At 47.9% G+C, this 26,367-nt stretch overlaps 1 protein-coding gene across 1 annotated transcript in view; it reads right to left on the bottom strand.

The window, feature by feature from the left end:
• The window catches only part of SLC24A3 (solute carrier family 24 member 3), a 510,304-nt gene that overhangs the window by 132,040 nt on the left and 351,897 nt on the right, over positions 1–26,367 (bottom strand). The window contains 3 exon segments of the mRNA XM_021078001.1: positions 15,612–15,715; positions 16,544–16,628; positions 19,803–19,877. Coding sequence (XP_020933660.1) covers positions 15,612–15,715; positions 16,544–16,628; positions 19,803–19,877 — 264 coding nt within the window.

The following is a 26,367-nucleotide window of genomic DNA, read 5'->3' as shown; positions in this document are numbered from 1 at the left end:
TCAAGGATGCCCTGTCCATGACCAGAGGGAAGAGCTGTCTGATGTGGACAGCCCCTTCCTTCCATCATGAGACATGTTCTTCTGCAACCTGCCACGTGCTTTACTCCACTGGCTTAAGATTAAGGACACAGATTCTAGAATAAGTCTGCCTGGTTCTGCATCCCAGCTCTGTTCTTCTTGGATGTGTGGTCCGGGGCAAGTTTTACCACCTCCCTCTCTGGGCTCTGTTTTCTCATCTGTAAAATGAGAAAAGCAGTATCTACACCATGGGGTAGACGAAAGGATTAAAGTGAGTTAAGGCATGTTATTCTGTATTTTTATAATCCCAAAAAGATGATCTATTAACACAAAAAGTGTCTTTAGTTTAAAAATATATAGTAAAATAGAGAGAGGGAGCAGAACGAAGTTGTACATTGTTAAAAAGAACAAAAAGGGGAGAAAAGGAAAGAGGTCACGGGGACGCTGGGGCTTACGTTTTTAATTTAAAATTTTTTTTTTATTTTTTGGCCGCTACATGTAGTGGCTTGATGGGGGATCTCAGTTCCCAGACCAGGGACTGAACCCGGGCTGCAGCGGTGAAAGTGCTGAGTCCTAACCACTAGACCACCAGGGAACTCTCCCCACCTCCCTCTTTTTTGGATACACGTTTTTAGAAGCTGCGTGTTGCAGTGACTAAAGATAGAGCAAGAAGGTGAATAAATAGTTTACTGTATAATGACCAAGATCTTAAAGTGATAAAACTAAGACAATCTCATTTGTGACAGTCCATCAAAGCCAAGGGTCTAATGTCATCAAACAGCTGACCTAGCCCCTGAGTCTCCCAGCTACTGGCCAACCCCTCGAGTACCCTCATTCTAATTTTTTTGTGCCCCAACTTGGAAGCTGCTGTAGCTTGATCTTGGGGAAAATCACAAACAAAGCTTAAGAGGCCATTTTCTTCCCCATCTGCTGGGGAGTGGCACCCGTGCACATCCACTACAGGAAAGGGTGTGGTCCCTTCGTTGCCATAGAAACACCATCCCTTGGTAGAGTCAGAGGAGGGAAAGCCCCAGGCCACCTGAGGCCCCACCTCACATTGTCTGAAAAAGCCAGGCATTTGGCACCTGAGCCCACCTGTTGCCCCTAATGGTCCCCACACTATCTGGAAAGGTTAATTTTATTGTTTCTTTCTCTTGGAGATTCAGGGTCAGGAGGAAGTAAATTCTTACTTCGCATAAATGAATGGAGATTGGCCAGAATAAAAACGAGTGGAATTGGAGTTCCTGCTGTGGCGCAGCAGATCAGTGGTATCTCCGGAGCACTGGGATGCAGGTTCGATCCTGGAACAGTGGGTTAAGGATCTGGCGTTGCCGCAGCTGAGGCTTAGGTTGAGACTGTGGCTTAGATCTGACCCCTGGCCTGGGAACTCTATATGCTGCAGGGAAGCCAAAAGAAAAAAGAAAAAAAAAATAACAAGTGGACTAGGAAAGTGTATTGTTATATGAAAAAAATATTATATCCAAACCAAAAGAATGAAAATTTCCCTGGTTACCTCCCCTGCTTCTCCACTTAAAAACTGCAAACTGAGTCCCTACTGCCTGATGAATGAGCAAGTAGTATGGCTGGTCAGGAACCCAGAGAACGCGGACACCCCCACAGCACTGCAGCATCTTACACATGATCTGATCAAATACCCCAGCTGTGTCTGGACCTGGGTTGGGGAGGTGGGGTGGGGGGGTGATGATGGAGAAGACGATGGTCAGGTCACACCAGGGTGAGTGCTATGGATTCAGCTGTTCTGATCCGGCTTCGGTGTGTGCAAATCACAACAACGGGTGGTCTGTGGAGCTCCCAGGTGCCCTCTGTAAATTCACAAAGTCTAGTTGGTGTGAGATGGGCAGTGCTGTCCAGGATTTAGTGTCACTGTATCTGTGAGGAATCAGCGAGGGCTTTTCCCACAGGTGACACCAGCAGGAGGAGTGGATCCATAAGAGAGTCGAGGGGCTGCTCAGAAAGGTCGAGCGGGTTGAGCTGCTCAGAAGCTGCTCAGCAAAGTGGCTGGTGAGTAACAGATGGCTGATCCAACTTTCTACTACAAAAAAATGTCACAGTGGGTTTCAGTGACTCTACCAAGTGTCTGGATCTGACACACCATGGCAGGCTTCAGAACAGGTTAGATAATAGGCTGGCTATCCTCTGAAAGGAAACCCTCCTAATTTTTCGTGACCAATTTTTTTCCCCTTTTTCTTTTTATGTCCACACCTGTGGCATATGGCAGTCATAAGTTCCTGGGCTAGGGGTCGAATTGATAGGGATAGAGTAGGATAGTTTCACAGGTGATTGTAGAAGTCTCAATAGGGGACCATAGATAGAGAGGGAAACCTAGGGGTCTTTGGGAGACCACTGTAAGTTAATAATTGCTGAAGGAGTTCCTGTTGTGGCTCAGTGGTTAACGAATCTGACTAGGAACCATGAGGTTGCGGGTTTGATCCCTGGCCTTGCTCCGTGGGTTAAAGATCTGGCGTTGCCGTGAGCTGTGGTGTATGTCGCAGATGCGGCTCAGATCCCGAGTTGCTCTGGCTCTGGTGTAGGCCAGTGGCTACAGCTCCGATTAGACCCCTAGCCTGGGAACCTCCATATGCCGTGGGAGCTGCCCTAGAAATGGCAAAAAAAAAAAAAAAAAAAAAAAAGACAATAATTGCTTAAGAAAGACATCAGAATGAGAAAGGCTTGCTTGACAAGTGGAGGCATGAGGTCTGTTTCAGGTCATTGGATGGGGGATGGGTGAGTCCTGCATTCAGGTTCAGACCAAGGGCAGGAGTTTAAAGACCACCCTTTTGCCGATTTGAATAAGTACCATGACAGTCCTAGTCTGACCTTATAGGGTGAAATACTCTCTTACCAGATACCAAGGAGGAGCTACTACCCAAGAAAGAGGAAGAAGTGGTCTTTTCCCAGCTCCACTCCCCTTGGATTATAAAACTGTAGCCCACCTAATCCTTGGGGCAGAGCCTCCTTGCCTGCCTGCTTGCCTCTCTCACAAGTGTCCTATTGTAATAAATCTATTTCTTGCTTATCTTTGTCTCTTGCTGAATTCCATCTGTGCTGAGGCACAAAGAACCTGAAACTTAATAATTCCAGATACCAGGTAAGTGATCTTAATTTAAAAACTGTGGGTTCACTATCCCCATCCTGCCTAAACTTTTTCAAAAGCCTGAAGAAGAAGGAACACTCCCAAAGACATTCTATGACATCACCATTACCCTAATTCCCAAACCAGACAAAGATACCACCAAAAAAGAAAACTATAGGCCAATATCTTTGATGAACATAGATGCAAAAATTCTCAACAAAATTTTAGCCATCTAAATCCAACAAAATATAAAAAAGATCATACACCACAACCAGGTGGGATTCATCCCAGGTGCACAAGGATGGTTCAACATATGCAAATCAATCAATGTCATACACTACATTAACAAAAGAAAAGTCAAAAACCACATGATCATCTCAATAGATGCAGAAAAAGCATCTGACAAAGTCCAACATCCATTCATGATCAAAACTCTTACCAAAGTGGGTATAGAGAGAACATAACTTAACATAATCAAAGCCATTTATGACAAACCCACAGCAAATATAATACTCAACGGAGAAGAGCTGAAAGCCTTCCTGATAAAATCTGGAACAAGACAAGGATGCCCACTCTTACCACTGTTATTCCACATAGCATTGGAAGTCCTAGCCACAGCAATCAGACAAACAAAAGAAATAAAAGGCATCCAAATAGGAAGAGAAGAGGTAAAACTGTCACTGTATGCAGATGACATGATACTATATATAAAAAACCCTAAGGACTCAACCCCAGAACTACTTCAACTGATCAACAAATTCAGTAAAGTAGCAGGATATAAGATTAACATTCAGAAATCAGTTGCATTTCTGTATACTAACAATGAAATATTAGAAAAGGAAAACAAAAGTATAATACCTTTTAAAGTTGCACCCCCAAAAATCAAATATCTGGGAATACACCTGACCAAGGAGGTAAAGGACTTATATGCTGAGAAGTATAAAACATTAATCAAGGAAATTAAAGAAGATGTAAAGAAATGGAAAGATATTCCATGATTCTGGGTTGGAAAAATTAATATTGTAAAAATGGCCATACTACCCAAAGCAATCTACAGATTCAATGCAACCCTATCAAATTACCCATGACATTTTTCACAGAACTAGAGCAAACAATACAAAAATTTATATGGAACCACAAAAGACCCAGAATTGCCAAAGCAATTCTGAGGAACAAAAACTAAGCAGGAGGCATAACTCTTGCAGGCTTCAGGCAATATTACAAAGTCACAGTCATCAAGACAGTGTGGTACTGGTACCAAAACAGACAGACAGACCAATGGAACAGAATTGAGAAAAAAGAAATAAACCCAGACACCTATGGTCAATTAATCTTTGACAAAGGAGGAAAGAACATAAAATGGGAAAAAGACAGTATTGCTGGGAAACCTGGACAGCTATATGCAAATCAAGGAAACTGGAACACACCCTCACACCACGCATGAAAATAAACTCAAAATGGCTTAAAGACTTAAATATAAGACAAGACACCATCAACCTCCTGGAAAAGAACATAGGCAAAACATTCTCTGACTCAACCTTACAAATCTTTTCTCAGGTCAGTCTCCCAAAGCAACAGAAGTAAAAGCAAAACTAAACCAATGGGACCTAATCAAACTGGCAAGCTTTTGCACAGCAAAGGAAACCAAAAAGAAAACAAAAAGACAACTTAGAGAATGGGAGAAAAGAGTTTCAAAAAATGCAACTGACAAGGGCTTCATCTCTAGAGTATACAAACAACTTACACAACTCAACAGCAAAAAAAGCCAACAACCCAATGGAAAAATGGGCAAAAGACCTGAATAGACTATTCTCCAAGGAAGATGTACAGATGGCCAACAAGCACATGAAAACATGCTCAACATCCCTGATGGTTAGAGAAATGTAAATCAAAACTACCACGAGGTACCACCTCAACCAGTCAGAATGGCCATCATTAATAAGTCCACAAATAACAAATGCTGGAGAGGGTGTGGGGAAAAGGGAACCCTCCTGCACTGTTGGTGGGAGTATAAGCTGGTACAACCACTGTGGAGAACAGTGTGGAGGTACCTTAGAAATCTATACATAGAACTACCATATGACCCAGCAATCCCACTCTTGGGCATATATCTGGACAAAACTTTGCTTGAAAAAGATACATGCACCTGCATGTTCATTGCAGCACTATTTAATTCACAATAGCCAAGACATGGAAACAACCCAAATGTCCATCGACAGATGACTGGATTAGGAAGATGTGATACATAAACACGATGGAATATCACTTGGCCATAAAAAAGAACAAAATAAGGCCATTTACAGCAACATGGATGGAACTAGAGACTCTCATACTGAGTGAAGTAAGTCAGAAAGAGAAAGACAAATACCATATGATATCACTTATATCTGGAATCTAATATATGGCACAAATGAACCTTTCCACAGAAAAGAAAATCATGGACTTGGAGAATAGACTCGTGATTGCCAAGGGGGAGGGGGAGGGAGTGGGGTGGATGGGGAGCTTGGGGTTAATAGATGCAAACTATTGCCTTTGGAATGGATTAGCAATGAGATCCTACTGTGTAGCCCTGGGAACTATGTCTGGTCACTTATGATGGAGCATGATAATGTGAGAAGATAGAATGTGTACCTGTATGTGTAACTGGGTCATCATGCTGTACAGTAGGAAAAAAATTGTATTGGGGAAATAACAATTTAAAAAAACCCTTGGGTTCGGGGAGTTCCCTTCATGGTTCATCAGTTAACAAACTCGACTAGGATCCATGAGGATGTGGGTTCGATCCTTGGCCTTGCTCAGTGGGTTAAGGATCCGTCGTTGCTGTGAGCTGTGGTGTAGGTCGCAGGCGAGCCTCGGAGCCTGTGTTGCTGTGGCTCTGGTGTAGGCTGGCAGCTGTAGCTCTGATTCGACCCCTAGCCTGGCAACTTCCATATGTTGCGGGTGTGGCTCTAAAAAGCAAAAACAGAACAAAACACCCCCCCAAAAAACAAAAAACTCCCACAACAACACTCCCCCACACACAAAACAAACTGTGGGTTCAGGTCCCAGTCTGGGTTCTGGCTAGGTTCAAGTCATTAGTGCTGTAAGTTTCAGAATCAGAGCCAAATCTTCGATTTACACCTCAGCTTATGGCAACACTGGATCCTTAACACACTGAGCAAGGCCGGGGATCGAACCGGCGTCCTCACGGACATTATGTCATGGATGTTTAACCTGCTGAACCACAACGGGAACTCCTCGTGACCAATTAGTCCTCATTTTCAGAGTTGGCACCCACTGGACATTGCTCAGAACAAAAATCCCAGAACTTTTCCTGATTCCTCTCATTTTGTTGCCCCCATTTCCAATTCACCAGTGAATCCTTAATGTCATCTCCAAAAACACCCTAAATCCAATAAGCACTTCTTATATTTAGTGACCAGAATGCAACTCATGCCTCATCCCCGGCCTCCTAACTGGTTTCTCTGCCACCATCTTGTCACCACAGGGTGCCCTTCTCCATGGAGTGGCTGGAAGGAGTTTTCCCAGAGAAGAAAGCAGATAATGTTACCCTACAGCTTAAAGTCCCCAACAGCTTCCCATGGCAGCTGAGTCCCCACCACGATCTGTTCAGAGCTCTCCTCCAGCCACAGCCCTTCACCGCTAGGCTCTAAACTGGCCTTTCCTCTGGCCCTCAGGTGTGCCCTGCTTGGTCCTGTCCCAACACCCACTGCTTTTTCCACCTGGGCTTCCTTTCCCGGATCTTCATATGACATTGCCTTCAGGATCTGCGCTTCCTTTGTGACATGTTCCCTGACCACCTCCCTAGGCTGCTCCCCCTCCGACCCCACTCCAGTTCCCCCATCCCACTGCCCAGTGCATTTCCTCCAAAGCCTTTTGTTTGTACTATTGCTTGATCACTGATGGGGTTCCATGCTCTTTGCCTGGGTCCCACCCTAGTCTATGAACTCTAGGAAGACGGAATTTTCCTTCCTCGTTCATCTCCGTATGCCCTGTGTCTGCACATAATAGGCAGTGAATGGAAATCCACAGAACACCAAGGATGCTGTTTCAAGACTGTGTCTCAAGTTCTGCCCAGAGAGTTCCCACTGCTTTAATCCCTTTGCCTTGGTGGCACCTGATGGCAAGTTGTGACATTCTCCAAACATGGTTTAATGTCCCAGGCATTGGTCAAATTGTTCCTGAGTGTGTCTGTGTCAGGCTCCAGGGCACTGTGAACTCTATCTCTGCTCCATATATTAATCCTCCCTTCTCTGGTGTCAAGGGTATCGTATCACACAGTGAATGTATCAAAGGTTGCCCAGACGTGCCACATGCAGCCAATACTCTTGGTGCTGTAGATAGGGTGGGAAACAGGTGGACATGGGCTGGGGTTTGGCGGGGGAGGGGGTGGGGGGGTGCTCACAGCCTGGCACCACGATTGTCTCTTGGCACAAAAGAGATCCCCTCACTCTGCAGCCTCCTTATGCATTTGGTCACCACTGGGGCTGGGTTGGCCACTGCACACACCCCTTGCTGCCACCCGTGGCACTGTTCTCCCCTTACTCTAGCTTGTGAGATCAGCACACCAGCCTTTCACGTGTCCCAGGGGCAAGGGCTGCCTATCTGCTTGGATGGCATGTTCCCTCTGCTCAGAGAGTCACTCCAATGTTTGAAACAGTGCCTGGAAATGGAATCTTTTTTAAAAAATTTAAATTTTATTTGGTGCCCTTTTTTTTTATGGAGTAGAATTTAGCAGTTATTTTCTCACTCCATTAAACTATTAATGCTTGCGGAGGGACCGTCCCTGGAAAGGCTTTAGAAATAAGGATCTCTTCTCCCACCCAGTCTCTGTGATCTTTACCTTGTGATGTTTTTCTTCTTGACATGGACCACCCCTGCCACACACACCTATCTCATTGTGCCACTATCTCAAACTCCATCCATCCACCCATCCATCCATCGGCCCATCTATCATTTTTGTTGGATATTTAACACCCCACAGCTTGCTACAACTCTGTGATTTTTCCCACTGGTGTCTCTCCAGTGCCTGGTACACAATAGAGTTCCTGACGTGGCTCAGCGGAAACAAATGTGACTAGCATCCATGAAGACACAAGTTCTATCCCTGGCCTTGCTCAGTGGGCTGAGGATCCGGCGTTTCCATGAGCTGTGGTGTAGGTTGAAGACGTGGGTTGGATCTCTAGTTGCTGTGGCTGTGGTATAGGCTGGCAGCTACAGCTCTGATTAGACCCCTAGCCTGGGAATCTCCATATGCTGTGGGTGTGGCCCTAAGAAGACAAAAGGCGAAAAAAAAAAAAAAAGGCATTTGTTGAGTCAATGAATGGACTTACTGCCCAAAGAAGGAACATAGTAAACACTCCATTCCCCGCCCCCCGCCTCCCCAATCACAGTTCATGGATTTAAACCCACTTGAACCCACTAGCCTGGGTTTAAATTCACCGATAACAATGTGGAAGACTGAACCACCATCAGTTCACATCATTGTGCAAAGACAGGCTTGTGATTTTAGGTCCTGGGTAGCCTCAGGTGCTGGCAACGCTCTTGCCATGCACACTCTGACCAGAGCATCAACTCTGGTCTGTTCTGTCATGGCTCCTGCAGTGCCCTCTGACTGCAGGGGCAATAGGAGGGAAGACGGGCACCCTGGTGGACCCAGCTGCAGGAGCAGACGCGGTCTTCCTTGTCCTCTGCACATTCAGGTTCATGATCCACTAATGTTCAGTTCTTCTCCATTTGGGACGCTTCGCAGTGACTCTGCCTGGCATGGAGTTAGAAGGCTGTGACTGTAATACTTCACCTCCTAGTTTTGCACACAGGCTCTGCCTGTGAATTAAGGACACGTGCCTTGGGGAGGGGGTCTCTGTGCCAGGCTGGGGGTGTCTGGGGCCAACCTGGTAGTTTCACGGGGCTTAGGAGTGGATGTAGGGGTGGGGCCTGAGATGCCCGAGCTCAGCAGAAGAATGGAAGGTCAGTGGATGCCACCCACATGTGCTAATCTGCAGTGCAAGAGGCATTTGATGGCCCACTTTTCCTTGTCACTGGGTCACACCCTTCTGCTTAGTTGGTAAGGCAGGTTTTGTGGAGATGGGAAGGCGCTGAGCCATGAAGGGAGGATGGCTCTGATGAGGAAGTGGCATAATGAGTGAGGCCTCTGGTCTAAAGCCACCTGCTGAGCTGGGCATTATGTGCTTCCCCTGAAGCCCTAAAAGCCTCCCAACTTACTGGTTCTGTGACTGACAGGTTACCTGGCCTCTGAGAGCCTCAGTTTCTCCTTCTGTAAAGACCCTGACCTCCTAGAGGGTTCTTGTGAGGATCGAAGGAGTTGATAACTGATAACGTGTAAAGCTGTGAGAACAGCACCAGGCACAGGCTGCCGACTAGAGATGCTTGGTAAAGAGAAACAATAGAACAAGCATCTGCCAGCCAGGCAGGCTTCTGTTCCCACTTCATTCACCCTTCAACCCCAGGTTCAGCTGCTCGTGGGGCCAGGGGCCTGGGTGTAATAAGAGGCAGCACAGGCATGTAGTGTCCCTCTGGGCATGATCTTGAAAAGAAATGACATCTGTGCCCCAAAGATGGACTTCCTTCTTGGAGTGGTGCTCAGCTGTGCTTGCCATGAGGTTCTGAGCTCCTGGTACAGTGACAGCATTTAGCTGGAGTGTGGGTCCACCCAGCCTGCTCAGATGCTCATGCAGTTTAATTAGGCACCTTGCTGCTAAGCCAGCACCATGGGCGCCTTTCCAAGGACCTAGATGATGACCAGAAATGCCACCCCCTTTGCTCACTTTCAAGGAGCAATGTGAGGCTCCCTGTAATTAATGTCCATCCCCTGCTGCACGGACTCCTACTGTGCTCCTCAAGTTGCACAAACGATGCATCTCAGATCTCATTGCTGCTACATCCTGGTTTGCAGAACAAAAGGGAAGTGACCTCTTCATTTTCTCCCACATAATTGAAGAGCGCTGTTTCTGAGAGCCTCTCTTGCAAAACCAAATGCATGCAACGAAACTAAGAAACACTGCTGGGATCACTGTAAAACACTTCTAACAGCCCGAGACGGAGACGTTATCGATTTGGAGATAGAAATGAACTGGACAGAAGGTCTCAGAAAAGTGGTTGAGTATAATGGTAGAGAGACTGCTGGGCAGCGGAATGAGAAGGCAAAAACCTCCCTTAAAAAATGGGTGAAGATTTGTACAGATTCTTGCCAAAAAAGATATATGCATGGTGGCAAGCATGAAAAGATGAAAAGATGCTCAACATCATGATCCATCAGGGAAATGCAAATTAAAACCACAATGAGGTACCACACACACACGCGCACGAGAATGGCTACAATTAAAACAAAACAACCTGATAATACCAAGTGCTGGTGATGATGCAGAGCAGCTGGAAGACACATATTGCTGGTGGGAATACAAAATGGTTTGGGCTGCTGGGAAAAACTATTGGTGGTTTCTTATAAACATACTCACCATATGACCCAGCAATCCCACTCCTGTGCTGCTCACCCCAAAGAAATGAAAATATAGGTCCACATAAGGATCTGTGACAGATCTGTACGAACTTGGTGGTTTGTGTTACACCAGCCAGGGAACACAGCCAATGAGGCGGCAAAGTGATACTGTGTAGGCTGTGTTCTGTTATTGTTTATATACTTTCTATGATAACCAAGGACAAAAACCAACATATTTGATCACATTCTTAGCTCCAGGGAGGAGGAGAAAGTGCCTGAGTGGTTCTTGAGTAATCTAAGCCAATGGGGTAACTCTAGCCTGATAGTCAGGTGACCTGAGTTGGCCCCAGTTAGATTTTTGTTTGATGATGCCGGGTCGGGGATGAAGGGTGAGGAGGCATTCTCTTCCTTCCTGGTCAAGGTGGAATGAGTATGTGAGACCTGAAACTGCTGGGGCTATTTTTTTTTTTTTTTGCCATGAAGGAAAACAGGAATGAAGAAGGGGTCAGAGGAGGTTAGTGACAAGAGGATCACAGAAAATGGGGCTGGAGTCTTGATCAAACCATGCCTGATGTCCACTTTCTTCTATATTTTTCCTACTCCAATAAATTCCTGTCATTTAAGAGGCCAGTTAGGAGTTCCCATCATGGCTCAATGGTTAACGAATCCGACTAGGAACCATGAGGTTGAGGGCACTGGCCTCACTCAGTGGGTTAAGGATCCATCCTTGCTGTGAGCTGTGGTGTAGGTCACAGACGTGGCTTGGATCTCGAGTTGCTGTGGCTGTGGTGTAGGCCAGAGGCTACAGCTTTGATTAGACCCCTAAACCGGGAACCTCCATATGCTATGGGTGTGGCCCTAGAAAAGGCACAAGAAAAAAAAAAAAAAAGAGGCTAGTTAGAGTTAAGGTTTTCTGTTTCCTGAAACCGAAAACCTCTTAACTAATCTACACCATCTCCCAGTTCCCCCAGAAGCAGTAATCCCAGCCCACAGTGGTGCCCTGCTGGGAACACACTTTCCTTGGCTGCTGAGTCTTCTTTATCTCACTGCTCCACTTCCCCGCTGGCATGTCCTTGGATCACCTTTTAGATAAACTACTTGAATTTGAAACTATTGCTTAGATTCTCCTTCTGGGGAAACCCAATCGAAGGCAAGTTTCCATTCAAAGGTGCAGCCTCTAGGTGCTGTGGGTTTGTGTAAGGGGCCGGCATGGACAGAGTGTTAATTGAAAAAGGCCAACACGGCCAAAATTAGATGGACCTCACCAAAGCACATCATCTCAAGGATGCCAGAGAGCTGATGTGGGGGTTCTCTACTATCAGCTGGAGCCATCTGCCGGCGTGTAGGAACCGAAATGTGAAAGTCCTGATCTGGGATGCCGTTAAACTACTTACACTACTTACTGTCTGTTTGTGGTTATGTCTTTAAAGCTTCACGTATTCTGAAGGGTAGCTTTTTTTTTTTTTTTTTTTTGGTCTGTTTTTTTATGGCCACACCTGCAGCACATGGAGGTTCCCAGGCTCAGGGTCTAATCAGAGCTGCAGGTGCCGGCCTACACCACAGCCACAGCAATGCCAGATCTGAGCAGCATCTACGACCTGCACTGCAGCTCATGGCAACGCTGGATCCTTAACTCACTCAGTGAGGCCAAGGATTGAACCTGCAACCTCATGGTTCCTAGTTGGATTCGTTTCTGCTGCCCCATGACGGGAACTCCCTAAATGGTAGCTTTAAATTCAGAAGTACATTGACAAAACAGGCATGAGGTTTTTTCAATACAATATGCGAACTGTATCACATGTTTCCTCCAGAGCTTCGTCTTCTTTCTTTATTATTATTTTTTCGTTCATAAATAAAGACAACTTGTAGGAACCACAGCCCTGTAAACATCTTGTGAGGATGGCAAGAACCGCTCTAGAAGCCACTTTCTAAGAAGCGATTTCCTTCTTGTACCATAAAACTCCCCAAAGCACCTTAGGCGAACACCAAAGCACTGGGTATGTTTGCAAACTGCTACTAAAGCAGACATTTAATTACAGCGAATTCATCAAAACCCTAATTGAGACAGGAACTCAAACCTTATGGCTTAATTGCTTTAATTTCAGATGGGTAACAGACTTGGTCACGAGCAGCCCTTCACGCCGGAATACGTTAGAGAGAGGCCCATGGGCGCTCGCTGGTAATTCTCCCAGAAAATGAAAGTCTTGAGCAACGTAAATAACACTGTTAAGTGAGACTCGTGACTGGATTTATTAATCAGTTCAATTCCCAATACCCATCCTCCAATGTGAGTTTCCGCTGCATGGGCTCCACTGCTGGAAGCGGTGTTTGTTTCCCTCCCACTGATCAGAGAGCACAGAGGCAAGGCTCAGTCCCCTGAGATGGTGCTTCCGTCAACACCTCATCCTGATTTGCAATGAAAAGACCTCCTCTCTGACCTGACCTTCCCTCCCCACTGGGTGTCCTATAGCTGTTCCACTAGTAAGCTAATAAGCTCTGCCAATGGGTGGGTCAAATTTCCAGTGACTGGGGGTGGAATCTGGAGGCAGGGGTCCCAGGGAACCTGATTCTTCTGAGAGCTGATAACAGTGTCTAACTTTTATTGAGCTTTCATTATTATTATTATTATTTTCTTTTTAGGGCTGCACTACCAGCATATGGAAGTTCCCTGGCTAGGGGTCAAATCGGAGCTGCAGCTGCCAACCTGCACCACAGGCACAGCGATGCCAAATCTGAGCCACGTCTGCAGCAATACTGGTTTCTTTAACCCACTGAGTGAGGCCAGGGATCAAACTCTCAAACTTATGGATACCAGTTGGGTTCTTAACTTGCTGAGCCACAATGGTAACTCCTTATTGAGCTTTTACTGTGTGGGCCAGATACTGCTTAATACTGAACTTAATACTGAACATGTTTCATCCACAGCAATGCTAGGAGGTAGGTGCCCTTGCACCCACTCTACAGATGAGAAAGTTGAGGCTTAGAGAGGTGAAACACCCTCTCCAAGGCTCCACAGCCAGCAAAGGCAGAGTCAGGATTCAAACTCAGGCCAGTGTGACCTCCAGGCTCACGTTTTGTCCAAAACATTATTTTTCTCCCTCTGCAGAGACTTCTGAGATTCTACAAAGGCCTGAAGAAAGACAGCTGGATGGGCTTGGACTCTCCAAGTGGGCACAGGACAAGGGAAATCAGAAGATGGGATGGGCCCAGAGTCATCACGTGGTTGGTGCTCTTCTCCACGATGGGATGAGATGAGTCTGGCAAAGACCTTCCAAGCAGGGAGGGTGGCCTGACGAATACCAGCACTTGCTGAAGCTCAGGAAGCCATTTGTCTTTTCTGCAGGTTTTCTAACCACACCAGTGATGAACTGCATTGCTGATAAATTATGAAACACAAATGCCTTCCACCCGCCTCCTGTGTAATAAGCTGCATGGCATTTACTCGGCACTTTCCAGCCATTTGTTTCATTCCTTTACATTATGTCTCCCATTTTGGGCTTGACTTCACATCAAGCTTCAGGTATAGATGACAAATGACCTAGTGCCAACACTAATCATAGCTGCACTGAGGCTCAGAGAGCTAATGGCAATGGAGCTAATTAAGAGAGCGCAAAGGGCTACAGGCTCTGCAGAACGTGAAAGTTCTTCTCCAGGAGGCAGGTGAACTGGGGAAGTGCAAATGCACTGAAGGAAAAGATGGACAACTCTTTGGGTGTAGTACTGACTACATTTATAGGAGATATAAGACACCACCAGATCGTGGGTCCACAAAATCTAAGACAAGAGATTACTGACCAAAAGGGTGAAATGAGGAAATGCCCAGAAGAGGGAGTTGGGCAGAACTTGATCACCCCATGTGGCCCCAGGTGTCCAGGGTCCTCTTCAGAGGTAACCATCCATCTGTGGGCTTTGCAGCTGACTCCTGATGAGATCATCAAGGGGTCCCTCTGCCTGCCGCCCAGAAGCAAGGAAGCCACCAGGCAACCCAGACTAATCAATGGGCCTGAAGGTGACAGGAACAAGGGGTGGGTGGTGGGGAGGGAGTGGTGCCTGGGCACACCCTGTCTTGGACTCTGGAGCCTGCATGAGAGTCAGGCAGCCCTGGGTGCCCCTGGCCAGGTGACTGAAAGACCAGGGGTCTGCAAAAGGGCATGGAGAAGGTTCATAAGAGCTTTCCTTAGCCCTGCAAACCAGCCAGCTGCTCCTAGCAGGTCCCTGTACCCTCCGGCCAGGTAGATCACCAGGTTCCCCAAGACCACCAAGGGGGAGCCCCAGTGGGCTACTAAAAGGAGCTTTTCCTAGAAGATACAGTCCTGGGTGTTTGGGCAGTGAGCTCAGGACTGTGTTTCTGATTAATCTTCCTACGAAGAAACCAGGGCCTCAGAGCTGGCGGAGTGACTGTAAACCCCCAGCTGCCACTGCAACACTGCAGACGCCTGGCAGCCTCACATTTGGGTGACTTTTGGTGTCTTCCCAAGACTTTCCAACACAGACACAAGATGGACATGGCCCCACACCACCTCCAGCAGTGGAATAGTCTCTATAGACAAAATGCAGGCAAGCAAAACTCCTCATGACCCTCAAAGTCAGCTAAAGTGGACATGTAAGTCCAATGCTTGATGCTTGTAGAAAAAGAGAGGACACATCCCAAACTGTGACAAATGCAAACTGTTTTTTAGCATTAAAAAAAAAAAAAAAAAAAAGATCAGGGTCCTTTCCTCTCTCTCTCTTATTTACTCTATTTCCATTCCTAAGATTGTTTTATGTTATTCCAGTTAGGATCAGTACCGCATCAAAACGAGCATGACATGTTCAGATTCACTGGCTGCATCTCTAGGCTGGTGGGCTGGTTACTTATTCCCGTGGACCTGAGTGCTCCACGATCCACCAGCACAGGTTCCAGTCCCACCTGGGGCGTGAAACTCAAGTCATCCCTCCCGAGACCGCTACTCCCACGCTGGGGGGCGCTCCAGCAAGACAGGCCCCTGCCTTAGCTCCACACAGCCCCTCCTGGATGCTGTGTTCTGCCATCAGTCTTACCTGCCCTGCGAAGAGCCCACAGACACCAATGATGCACAGGATATTGAACACCGCGGAGCCCACGATGGTGCCCACTCCCACGTCGCCCTTGGTGATGAAGACGCCTGAAAGACAGACCAATGTCCGCTGCCTGTTGCAGAGGGCTGCCTCCAAGGTGGGTGCGGGGGAGCTTCAGGGAGCCTTTTTTTTTTTTGTCTTTTTTTTTTTTTTTTTTTTGTCTTTTTGCCTTTTCTAGGGCCGCACCCACGACATATGGAGGTTCCCAGGCTAGGGGTCTAATCGGAGCTATAGCCGCTGGCCTACGTCAGAGTCACAGCAACTTGAGAGCCAAGCCGCGTCTGCAAGCTACACCACAGCTCAAGGCAACACTGGATCCTTAACCCACTGAGCAAGGCCAGGGATGGAACCCGCAATCTCATGGTTCCTAGTCGGATTCGTTAACCACTGTGCCACGACGGGAACTCCCGGGGAGACTTGGTTAGAGCATTCTCAGGATCTACAGGAAACAGGATCGGGGAAGGCTTTCTAATCAGAGCTGCCCTGGGGCTCCCTGGTTTGGGACCCACTCATGCAAAGTAAAAGCTTCACTTTAATAAAATAATAACAGGGGTTCTGCTGTGGCTTGACAGGATCAGTGGCATCTTGGGAGTGCTGGGGTGCAGGTTCAACCCCCCACCAGGCACAGTGGGTTTAGGATCTGATGTTGCCAAAGCTGTGGCTTGGGTTGCAAGTGCGCCTTTGATTTGATCCCTGGCTCTGGAACTCCATATGTGTGGCATACATACAAACAAATAAAATAACTGCAACCACTGGGGTTGGGGGAGAGGTGGGAGGCTGGTGTTCTGCCTCTTGGGGGTATGAGGGTTCTGGTCTCCAGAGCCCCTGTTCTTCAGAGAGGGCAGGGCTGAGATGTTCCCTGGGTTGGCACCTACCTATGACCGATGTGAACAGCTCTGGGGCCGAACTGCCCGCCGCCATGAACGTGGCTCCTGCCACATCCTCACTGAGGTGCAGGCGCTGCAAGGGGGCAAAGGCACAGGTGAGTTGGGACTCCTTCCAGAACGGAGGCCACCGTGATGCCCCAGGTCCCCGGCTCAGTCCGTCCTCACCACCCCTTCCTCAGGGACCACTACCCCACCTCTGCCACCCAACTGGGCCACGCCTCCTGCCCACCCCCATCCCAGCCTCCTCTCACCATCCTCCCCATGGGACACAAGCCGGGCCACATGTCCCTGGGAATTAAAGTCTCTTGGCAAGATCCAGGGTGTCCCCCCCACCAACCACCAAATGCCCCGGGGGCACACAGATGACAAGGAGGGGAGGAGCGGGCCTCTGAGGCAGGGAGGGCTATCCCCTCCCTTCCAAAGGCAGCAGCACTCAGGTCCCTTCGTGTCACCAAACGTCCCTGTTTTTAAAGAGATGCCTCAATCCACATTTCTATGTACGATATTCTGATTTTTGTCAGTACTATTCCGATCTCCGGCTCACTGTAACCAGTTTTCCAGGCTCCAGCCTAGGAGGCTATGGAGGCTTTGGGGGTGGAGAGGGTCACCCTCCTGAAACCCACTCCCCATCCTCAATGCAGTCTTGACTCCTCCTTCCCTGGGGAAGAGGGGTGCTGAGACTTGAGTAGAAAGGGATATGAACCCTGCCTAGACGTTCTACACAACAGACTCTCCAGGTTGCCCTGTTTGTTCATCCCAAAGGGAACTTGTGAGAAGACAGGTGCATATCGAGGCTAGGCAGTGTGGGGAGCGTTTCTGCCTTCAGGCATGACCCAGAAGTAAGCTTCTGGCTGTCTGTAAACAGCCAGCTCCCTCCTGGTGTCCCAACTGAGTCCCGGTGCCTCTTCCCAGGGGCACTGTAGCTGCACTTCCGTGCTCAGCCAGGGAGGGGCAGCATGGCCTCGGCAGAGGCCACTGGCTGGCTCCATGGACCAGCAAGAGGCTGCTGCTGGAGCCCTTCTGAACACTTTGACCTGGAAACCTGGGTGCCCTCGATGTTGGCTGAACAGCTGAACTTCACACGTGGTTCTGAGGGGACCCTAAGGTGCAGATGCTGCTACCTCAAGGTGAAAGGTGCCTGACACAGCGCTCATGCTCACACATGGCAGTGGAATATTCTCTACAGACAAAATGCAGGCATTTGCATTTGCATTCGCTCAGACTTGCCAGGAGCTGTGAGTCTTGCTCGGCTGTGTCCTTTCCAGCCCAGGATCCCAATGGGGTGTTAGCTGTGGAGTCCACACCGCAGGCTCCTCTCCTTCACCCCCTTCCTCTTTCATCTCTAATCCACTTCAGCCTGGGCCAAGTCTCCCTGGGTGCTAAGAGTCACTAGCTAGGGGGTCTCTGTATCTCTGGACCCTTTCCATCTACCAGAACGGTCGTCAAAAGCTTTCCCAGCTTCCCTCTGAGCTCCAAGTAACTTCTGATGTCCAGCCTGACATCCTCAGGGCTCCCTGCTCCCTGAATCCCACCCCAAGTTCTATGGCTCAGACTCTTCTCTGCTCAAATATCCGTCCTTGCAGCTCGTTGCCCCAGAGACTGCTCTCTGGGGCTGCTCCCATCCTGCCCTTCCCTGATCCCCTGGAAACCTTCCCCCTTCCTTTCCTCTCTGTACCTCCAATTCTGGGGCATCACCTGGCCTCGTGTACCACCCTGGAGCACCTCTGTGCCCTCAGCCCCGCCATGGCGAGGACCTCGGCGTGTTCCACCCAGATTCCTCCCCAAGGGCCATGCTCACAGGTGCTACAGGTCTTCTCAGGGGAGGAGACCACATTCTGACAACTGCATGTATGTTTCTACGATGAAGCTTTAAGTTTTCTATTAAAAAATGTGTGCAAAAGAGAGAGTCGTTTGCTTCCCACGAGGAATGAGCTGCCAAGTGGTTCACAGATGACCCAACGACAGGTGCTTCAGGGCTTTCTCCTCTCCTGCTTCTCAGGTTAAATCACTTTGGATGAAAGGCTTCCACACTTGCCAGCGTCCATCTCAGACACCAGCTCACCCATTCCCTCTTTCCACCTCTACTGTGGAGAGGAACCCACCACCGGGGCCTCTGGGGGGTGGCAGAACGATTCTCCTTTGCTTTTTGAAGTCCACAAAACTAACCGACTTCAGGATGTGGAAGAAACTGCTTAAGTTAGTGGCTCTCTGAGTGAGGTTTCCAGCCCAGCAGCCTCCGCATCATCTGGGAACTTATTAGAAATGCAACTTCTGTTCCCCGCTGCACCCCCAAGGCCCAGTGAATGAGAGACTGGGGGAGGGTGGGAGGGGCCTCTGGGAAAGATCCCTTCTGAAGACGGGGTTCTGAATTTATAATACAACAGAAAGCTTCCAGATAAAGGAAACTATTTCAAAACAGAAAAAAAAAAAAAGAGATGAAAGAAGCAAGAGAATGAAAGGGTTCTAGTTATGTTAAATATTTTCGGATGAAAGGGTAACTTGGTATTCAGCCTGGTCTTCCCTGGGCTGATGTCCAAGAGTCCCTGTCCTGGTCCCTGTGGCCAAAGCTTTCATCTCTTGCCTTTCGGGCCTCTGCCTGGAGCATCTCTGCACAGAGAGGAAGGGAGATGGAGGTGTGGCTGCAGAGTTCTCACCCGGTTGGGACCCCACGAATCATCGAGGGAGGGTGACTGCCACAGAAGGGAGGGAGGGAGGAAGATGGAGGAAGTGATAGGAGAAAGGAAGAGCAGGACTTAAGAGAGAAAGTGGGGGAGTTCCCGTGTGGTTCAGTGGATTAAGAACCTGACTAGTATCCATAAGGATGTGGGTTTGATCCCTGGCTTCACTCAGTGGGTTAAAGGCTCTGGCATTGCCGTGACTGTGGCATAGTCTGGCAGCTGCAGCTCCGATTCGACCCCTAGCCTGGGAACTTCCATATGCCACAGGTTCGGCCCTAAAGGGGAAAAAAAAAAGAGAGAGAGAGAGAGAGAGAGAGAGAGAGAGAGAGAGAGAAAGTGGGGAGCGGAACACAAGCAGCACCTTGTGTTACGCCCAGTGGAGCAAGGAGCGCTGACCGCAAGGGGGAAAGCCCGACGAGGGATGGGTACCCTGAAATTCTAAGCAGACTGCTGGATCTTTTGTGCTAATGCTGCCCATTGCTCTGAAGCCCGCTGGTGCCTGGCCTTCCCACCCCAGGACCTCAGGTGTGGAGGCTGGAACAGGACTAGGACCCGGCTCAGACACGTACCTCACAGATCTTTTCCAAGGAGGGGACAAAGAAGTCATCACACACAATAGCCAGTGCGTAGAACATGTACATGGCCTGGAAGAGAGGAGAGAAGGGGTTAAAATCAGAGCCGGGGCAGAAGCCCTGGGGTGAGGGTCACGCCACCCTCTGTTAACGGCATCCTCTGTCATCATTAATTCAACATCTCACTCACAGGAACTACAAAGTCTTTGCAACACCTGCCAGGCTAATGACCTCATACCCCCTCTCTGACCTCACCGCCTGCTACTCTCCCCACGGTCCACCTCCGAGATCCCCAAACATGCCATGGACACCTGCCCCAGGGCCTTGGCACTGCTGTCTCGTCTGCCGAGAACATGTCCCCCTCACCCCCAGATCAACCTGGCCTACTCCTCCATGTCCTTTGGGTCCCCAGGTAAAGGTCACTCGAACCAGGAGGCCTTGGACTCCCCTCCCTCCCATTTCTCTTTAACTTCCTATTCTGCTTTGTTTTCCTTGACATATTTTAGGTTAAATTAATTTGCTTGCTGTCTCCTTCCCCACTAAAAGTCTATGTGGATACGCAGTTTATCTCACTGATCTCCAGCACTCAACACAGGGCCTGGTGCATAGTAGATGCTGAATAAATGTACGTGCAATGAGGGAATAAATACACAAATACTTCTGAGCTTGTTTACACTCCTATTCCCAGAAGGACGACCCCTGCAAACTTGCTTTCAGACCCTTGGTCAGCAGTGACCAGGACACCCCCTGGAATTCTACCTTTGGGCCATAAATCACTTCTCTACCTTGTCTTACTCTGGGTCTCCTCTCTAGTTAGTGAAATCTTATTCAGCATCCATTGTTGGTTGGTCACTCAGCATCCAACTCCACTTCTTTCTGATGGGGCCCTGGTTTCATCCACCACATCCCAGGTGGCAAGTGCCCCCCGCCCTTTCCTCCAGGAGTAGATACTGATGGGCCAATCAGTGTGTAGTATTCCCTGGGAATGGCTATTGGCTCGGGGAAGGCATGTGACCTAGGCTGGCCCAATCAGAGGGCAGGAAAGGCTTTATAATCTCTGCTGTGGGGAGCCTTTCCCCACCCTCTAGCGCTGACTGAGAACAAGGAAGCCGGGGTCCTGATTGCCATGGCAGACCTCCTGAGGGAAATCTGACTTGAGATGAAGCTGGACCCTGAGTCAACTTAATGACATCACTGAGCCATTGATCATGTGGTCCTAGAGCCCACCCGGCTTGGACTTCATAACATAACATACTGGTTTTCTGTTACTTGCAGCCCAAAGTTTCTAATGGCCATGGCTGCTCCTCCTTCAAGTTGCAGCATTCTCAGTAGTGACTTCTCTTTCATATTTGGACCTCCTGGCATCTTTTCCTTTGCATAATTGCTCCACAGGCAGGGTCTTCAGTTACCCAACCCCACCTGCCTCACCACAGGGCCCAGGCTGGTCACCAGAACACCCCATTCTCCAGCAGGCAGTGGTGGGTGGGCAAAAGGTTTGCAAGGGGCCAGGCAGGGGGTGGAAAGAGAGAGGCTGGGAGGGAGACAGGGGCTCTCGCTTTGGATGTAAGAACCACTGAGTCTGGAGCTGCTGGAGGCAGATGCCATAGAGAGCTTGCCTGAGCATGAACTCGTGGAATAAGAAGGAGAGACCAAGAGAAGGGACAGGTAGATAAACACACACACACACACACACACACACACACACACACTGACGCCATGTGAACTCTGGGCCCAGTTCAGTGTGAAACCAAAGTGGGCTGTCCAATTTCATGAGGTAATAACGTGCGTTTTACACTTAAGCTGAGTTAAGTTTCTGTCACTTGCAGCTGTCCTTTGAGCAGCCTTCTGGAGCCACCCAAGCACGAGATGATGGCTCTAGCCTTTGACTCTTGGCTCCTGCATTGATTTGGACACTCCTCCCCACCCTTACAACATGTGTTCTCTTTCACACGTGTGTGTTTGTCTTTTTAACCAGATTGTAAGATTCTAAAGTGCAAGTTAACACTTGACTGTGGAAATATCAGACAAGGGCATGAAAACAAGCACCAGGGATATTTATTCCAAAATGCTGACTACAATAAATTATCACAACCTAAAAACACATACCATAGGGCATAGGTTATATAAACTATGATTTATCACTTGAGAAAATACTGTTAAGGGAGTTCCTGTTGTGGCTCAGTGGTAACAAATCCCACCAGTATCCATGAGGATGCCGGTTCAATCCCTGGCCCCCCTCAGTGGGTTAAGGATCCAGTGTTGCTGTGAGCTGTGGTGTAGGTCACAAACATGGCTTGGATCTGGCGTTGCTGTGGCTCTGGCATAGGCCGGCGGCTACAGCTCTGATTCGACATCTAGTCTGGGAACCTCCATATGCCATAGGTGTGGCCCTAAAAAGACCTAAAAAAAAAAAAAAGAAAGAAAAGAAAATATTGTTAAAAAGGATTTTGTAAATCTATAGTTAGTGACAAGGGAAGGTATTTATTATCTATGTTATATAAAAATATAACAACCGCCTTTTTTTTTTTCTTTTGCTTTTTAGAGCCGAACCAGAGGCATATGGAAGTTCCCAGGCTAGGGGTTGAATTGAAGCTGCAGCTGCTGGCATACACCACAGCCACAGCAACGGGGGATCTGAGCCATGTCTGCAACCTATACCACAACTCACGGCAATGCTCGATCCTTAACCCACTGAGTGAGGCCAGGGATCAAACCCGCATTCTCATGGATACTAATCAAATTCGTTTAGGCTGTGCCACAAGGGGAACCCCTACAGTCTCACTCTCTCTCTCTCCTTTTTTTTTTTTTTTGTCTTTTGTCTTTTTAGGGCCGCACCTGTGGCATATGGAGGTTCCCAGGCTAGGGGTCTAATCAGAGCTGTAGCCGCCGGCCTATGCCAGAGCCACAGCAATGCCAGATCCAAGCTTCGTCTGCAACCTACACCACAGATCACGGCAACACCAGATCCTTAACCCACTGAGCAAGGCCAGGGATCGAACCTGCAACCTTATGGTTCCTAGTCAGATTCATTAACCACTAAGCCACAACGGGAACTCCAATTTTTGTTTGTTTGTTTGTTTTGGTCTACAATCTCTTTTTTGTTAAATTATCTATGTATAGATGTACATGCCTATACACACACACATAGTTGAGTATGAGAGTTTGCAAGACCATAGACAAAATAGTTTCTCCCCTGGTTGGTGTGGCTCTATCTGCACTTATAATTCCCATCCATATTTTCTAATTCATCCACCTCGAATTTGTATTTCTTACATAATTTTTGTAGTTAGTGGGAGATTTGACAGGTAAGAACTCTCTCACACTTTCTCATCTCTGGAGAGCCTGGGAAATCAGCATTGTGGAGAAGCCTAAAAAATAACTTTCTACTGGGGAGTTCCCACTGTGGTGCAGCAGGTTAAGGATTCTGTGTTGCCCCAGCTATGGCAGAGGTCACAGCTGTGGCTCGGATTTAATCCCCGGCCTGGGAACTTCCATATGCTGCCAATGGAATTTAAAAAAATTAAATTAAAAAATTTAAAAAAACCACCAACTTTTTTTGACCAGTCTGTGCATAATCTGTACAAAGTTATTTGCCTGTGGGGTGGTTTTTTTTTTTGGGGGGGTGGAAATATCAATTAAAAAAATTGATGCTGTCTTGGAGTTCCTATCATGGCTCAGTGGTAACCAATCTGACTACTACCCATGAGGACATGGGTTTGATCCCTGGCCTTGCTCAGCGGGTTAAGGATCCAGCATTGTCTGAGCTGTGGTGAAGGTCACAGATGTATCTAGAAACCCTGCATTGCTGTGGCTGTGGTGTAGGTGGCAGCTATAGCTCTGTTTTGACCCCCTAGCCTGGGAACTTCCATATGCTGCAGGTGTGGCCCTAAAAAAAAAAAAAAGACAAAAAGCAAACAAAACTAATGCTCTCTTTTATAGCTTTGTGGGTGAGAAATATACACTCCTGAATTGCAATGGACTCTATCTCTCTTTTGTTGTAGGACTCGGCTGATCCAACGACATGCAGGCTTTACCTTTATCTTTGAAGGGACAGCCAAATGCAGTAACTGGAATACAGACTTGTCTAGTTGTGGTTTCGCCAAGAACTAAGTAAGCTGTCTGAGCTGACATACTCAACAGGCTAAAACCCCCAGTGCCACTTAGGAGTCCATAAGCTCTTCCAGACCACGTTCCAATATTACGTATTGATCCTATTTCAAGGCAAGAAGTTCCATCGAATGCATGGGAATATCACCACTGGATCAGAACGAGCCATGAATAGATCTATCAGGCTCTCCTCGCTTTCAAGGGTGATGGCCACTGACAGCCACGTTAGTTCCGTGCCCAGGCAGCGTGTTCCAGGGACACCCAATCCTCAGATACCCTGTGACAAAGCTCCTCTGGGTAAGTGGGGTCTGCCAGGCCACAGGGCTCCTTTCTGGCCATAGAACACCTCCCGGCATCTGAGGGCAGCTGCCACTTTGCTTACAAGAAGCTCTGCTCTAGCTCTGTGCCATGTTACCCATTGGAAATCAGGTTCCCGCTGGAAAAACAAACAGAACGAGATATGGATGCCATGCACGTGACGGGGCGGGGAGGTGAGGGAGTTCTTGTGCCTTCTGCTCAACGATGCTTCAAACCTAAGGCTGCTTCAAAAAAGGTCTACTATTTGAAAACAAAGCAAAAAAACAAACAAAAAAGGAAGGAGTTGCCATCATGGCTCAGCGGTAATGAACCCAACTAGTATCCATGAGGATGTGGGTTTGGTCCCTGGCCTCACTTAGTAGGTTAGGGATCTGGCATTGCTGTGAGCTGTGGTGTAGGTCACAGATGCGGCTTGGATCCCACGTTGCTGTGATTGTGGCGTAGGCTGGCAGATGTAGCTCCGATTCGAAGCCTAGCCTGAGAACTTCCACATGCCACAACCACGGCCCTAAAAAGACAAAAGACACACACGAAAAAGTCCACTAGTCATTGAAAATAAACACACAGCACAAAGGAACAAGAGAAATGTATAAAGTCAAACCTTAAGATGCAGCAGTCCTATTGGAAATGTGTGATTTTTATTTTCATTTTTTATTGTTTTTTTGGACCACAGGTGCGCCATATGGAAGTTCCCCAGGCTAGGTGTTGAATTGGAGTTGTAGCTACTGGCCTATGTCACAGCCACAGTAATGCCAGATCTGAGCAAAGTCTGCAACCTACACCATAGCTCACATCAACGCCGGAACCTTAACCCACTGAGCATGGCCAGGGATCAAACCCGGATCCACATGGATACTAGTCAGATTCATTTCTGCTGAGCTGCAATGGGAACTCCTCGAAAATGTGATCTTGATCTGTTAGCAAACAGTACCGCTGGCGTAAGTATTTTAAACAATGAGGCATCTGGGGATTAACTGGACCAGTCCTATATTTCCAAAGGATAGAACAATATCATTATCAACAATAATAATAGGGAGTTCCCGTCGTGGCGCAGTGGTTAACGAATCCGACTAGGAACCATGAGGTTGCGGGTTCGGTCCCTGCCCTTGCTCAGTGGGTTAACGATCCGGCGTTGCCGTGAGCTGTGGTGTAGGTTGCAGACGTGGCTCGGATCCCGCGTTGCTGTGGCTCTGGCGTAGGCCGGTGGCTACAGCTCCGATTCAACCCCTCGCCTGGGAACCTCCATATGCTGCGGGAGCGGCCCAAGAAATGGCAAAAAGACAAAAAAAAAAAAAACAAAAAAAACCAAACAAACAAACAAAAAAAAACAATAATAATAATTCTACCACTAGTAATAATATCTGCCACTCCTTGTCAGGCTAGGAATTTAGGTACGCTCTGGTACTTTACAAGGACGATTTCACTGAATTCTTCTCACTTCCTCTGGGAGGCAGGGAGTTATAGACCCCACCTCTCAGATGCCCCAGAGAGCATCATAATTTGTCCAAGGACCCTCTCTGAGCCTCCCACAGAGCCCAGCTGCTTCCCTGAGCAGAGGTCATTTCCTATTTGCTAGCCCATCACCACTCTCTATTTTCAGCTTGCCTGCTCCAAAGTTGTCTTCTCCAATCAGAGTGAGCGGCAGATTCAGAATCCCAGCCACCCTCTCTGGGGGCTGCCTGTCAGAGCCACTGAAGTCCTTTTTTATTTATTTATATTTATTTTAAAGGCTTTATTTTGATTATATATTCGAATATACCATTTACATTAAAGTATGAGTGTGGTCCGTATAAAAATGAACACAAGCAAACCCCAGCTCCGTCTTTACTTTGAGTGAATTCCTATTTTCCTCTCTCAATGAATGGACCATAAACAGCGTGGCAATACAAATCTTTAAACATATACCCTTTTTGCATTTCTAGGATGAACTTCCAGATGGCAAGTTGTTGGGTGATGATCTTTAATGTATTTATTTATTTATTTATTTCTCTTTTTGCCTTTTCTAGGGCCGCACCCGTGGCATATGGAGGTTCCCAGGCTAGGGGTCCAATTGGAGCTGTAGCCACTGGCCTACGCCAGAGCCACAGCAACGTGGGATCCGAGCCACGTCTGCAACCTACACCACAGCTCACGGCAA

This window comes from Sus scrofa, chromosome 17, assembly GCF_000003025.6.
Source record: "Sus scrofa isolate TJ Tabasco breed Duroc chromosome 17, Sscrofa11.1, whole genome shotgun sequence".
Classification (NCBI taxonomy): domain Eukaryota; kingdom Metazoa; phylum Chordata; class Mammalia; order Artiodactyla; family Suidae; genus Sus; species Sus scrofa.
This window is presented reverse-complemented; position numbering and strand designations above follow the sequence as displayed.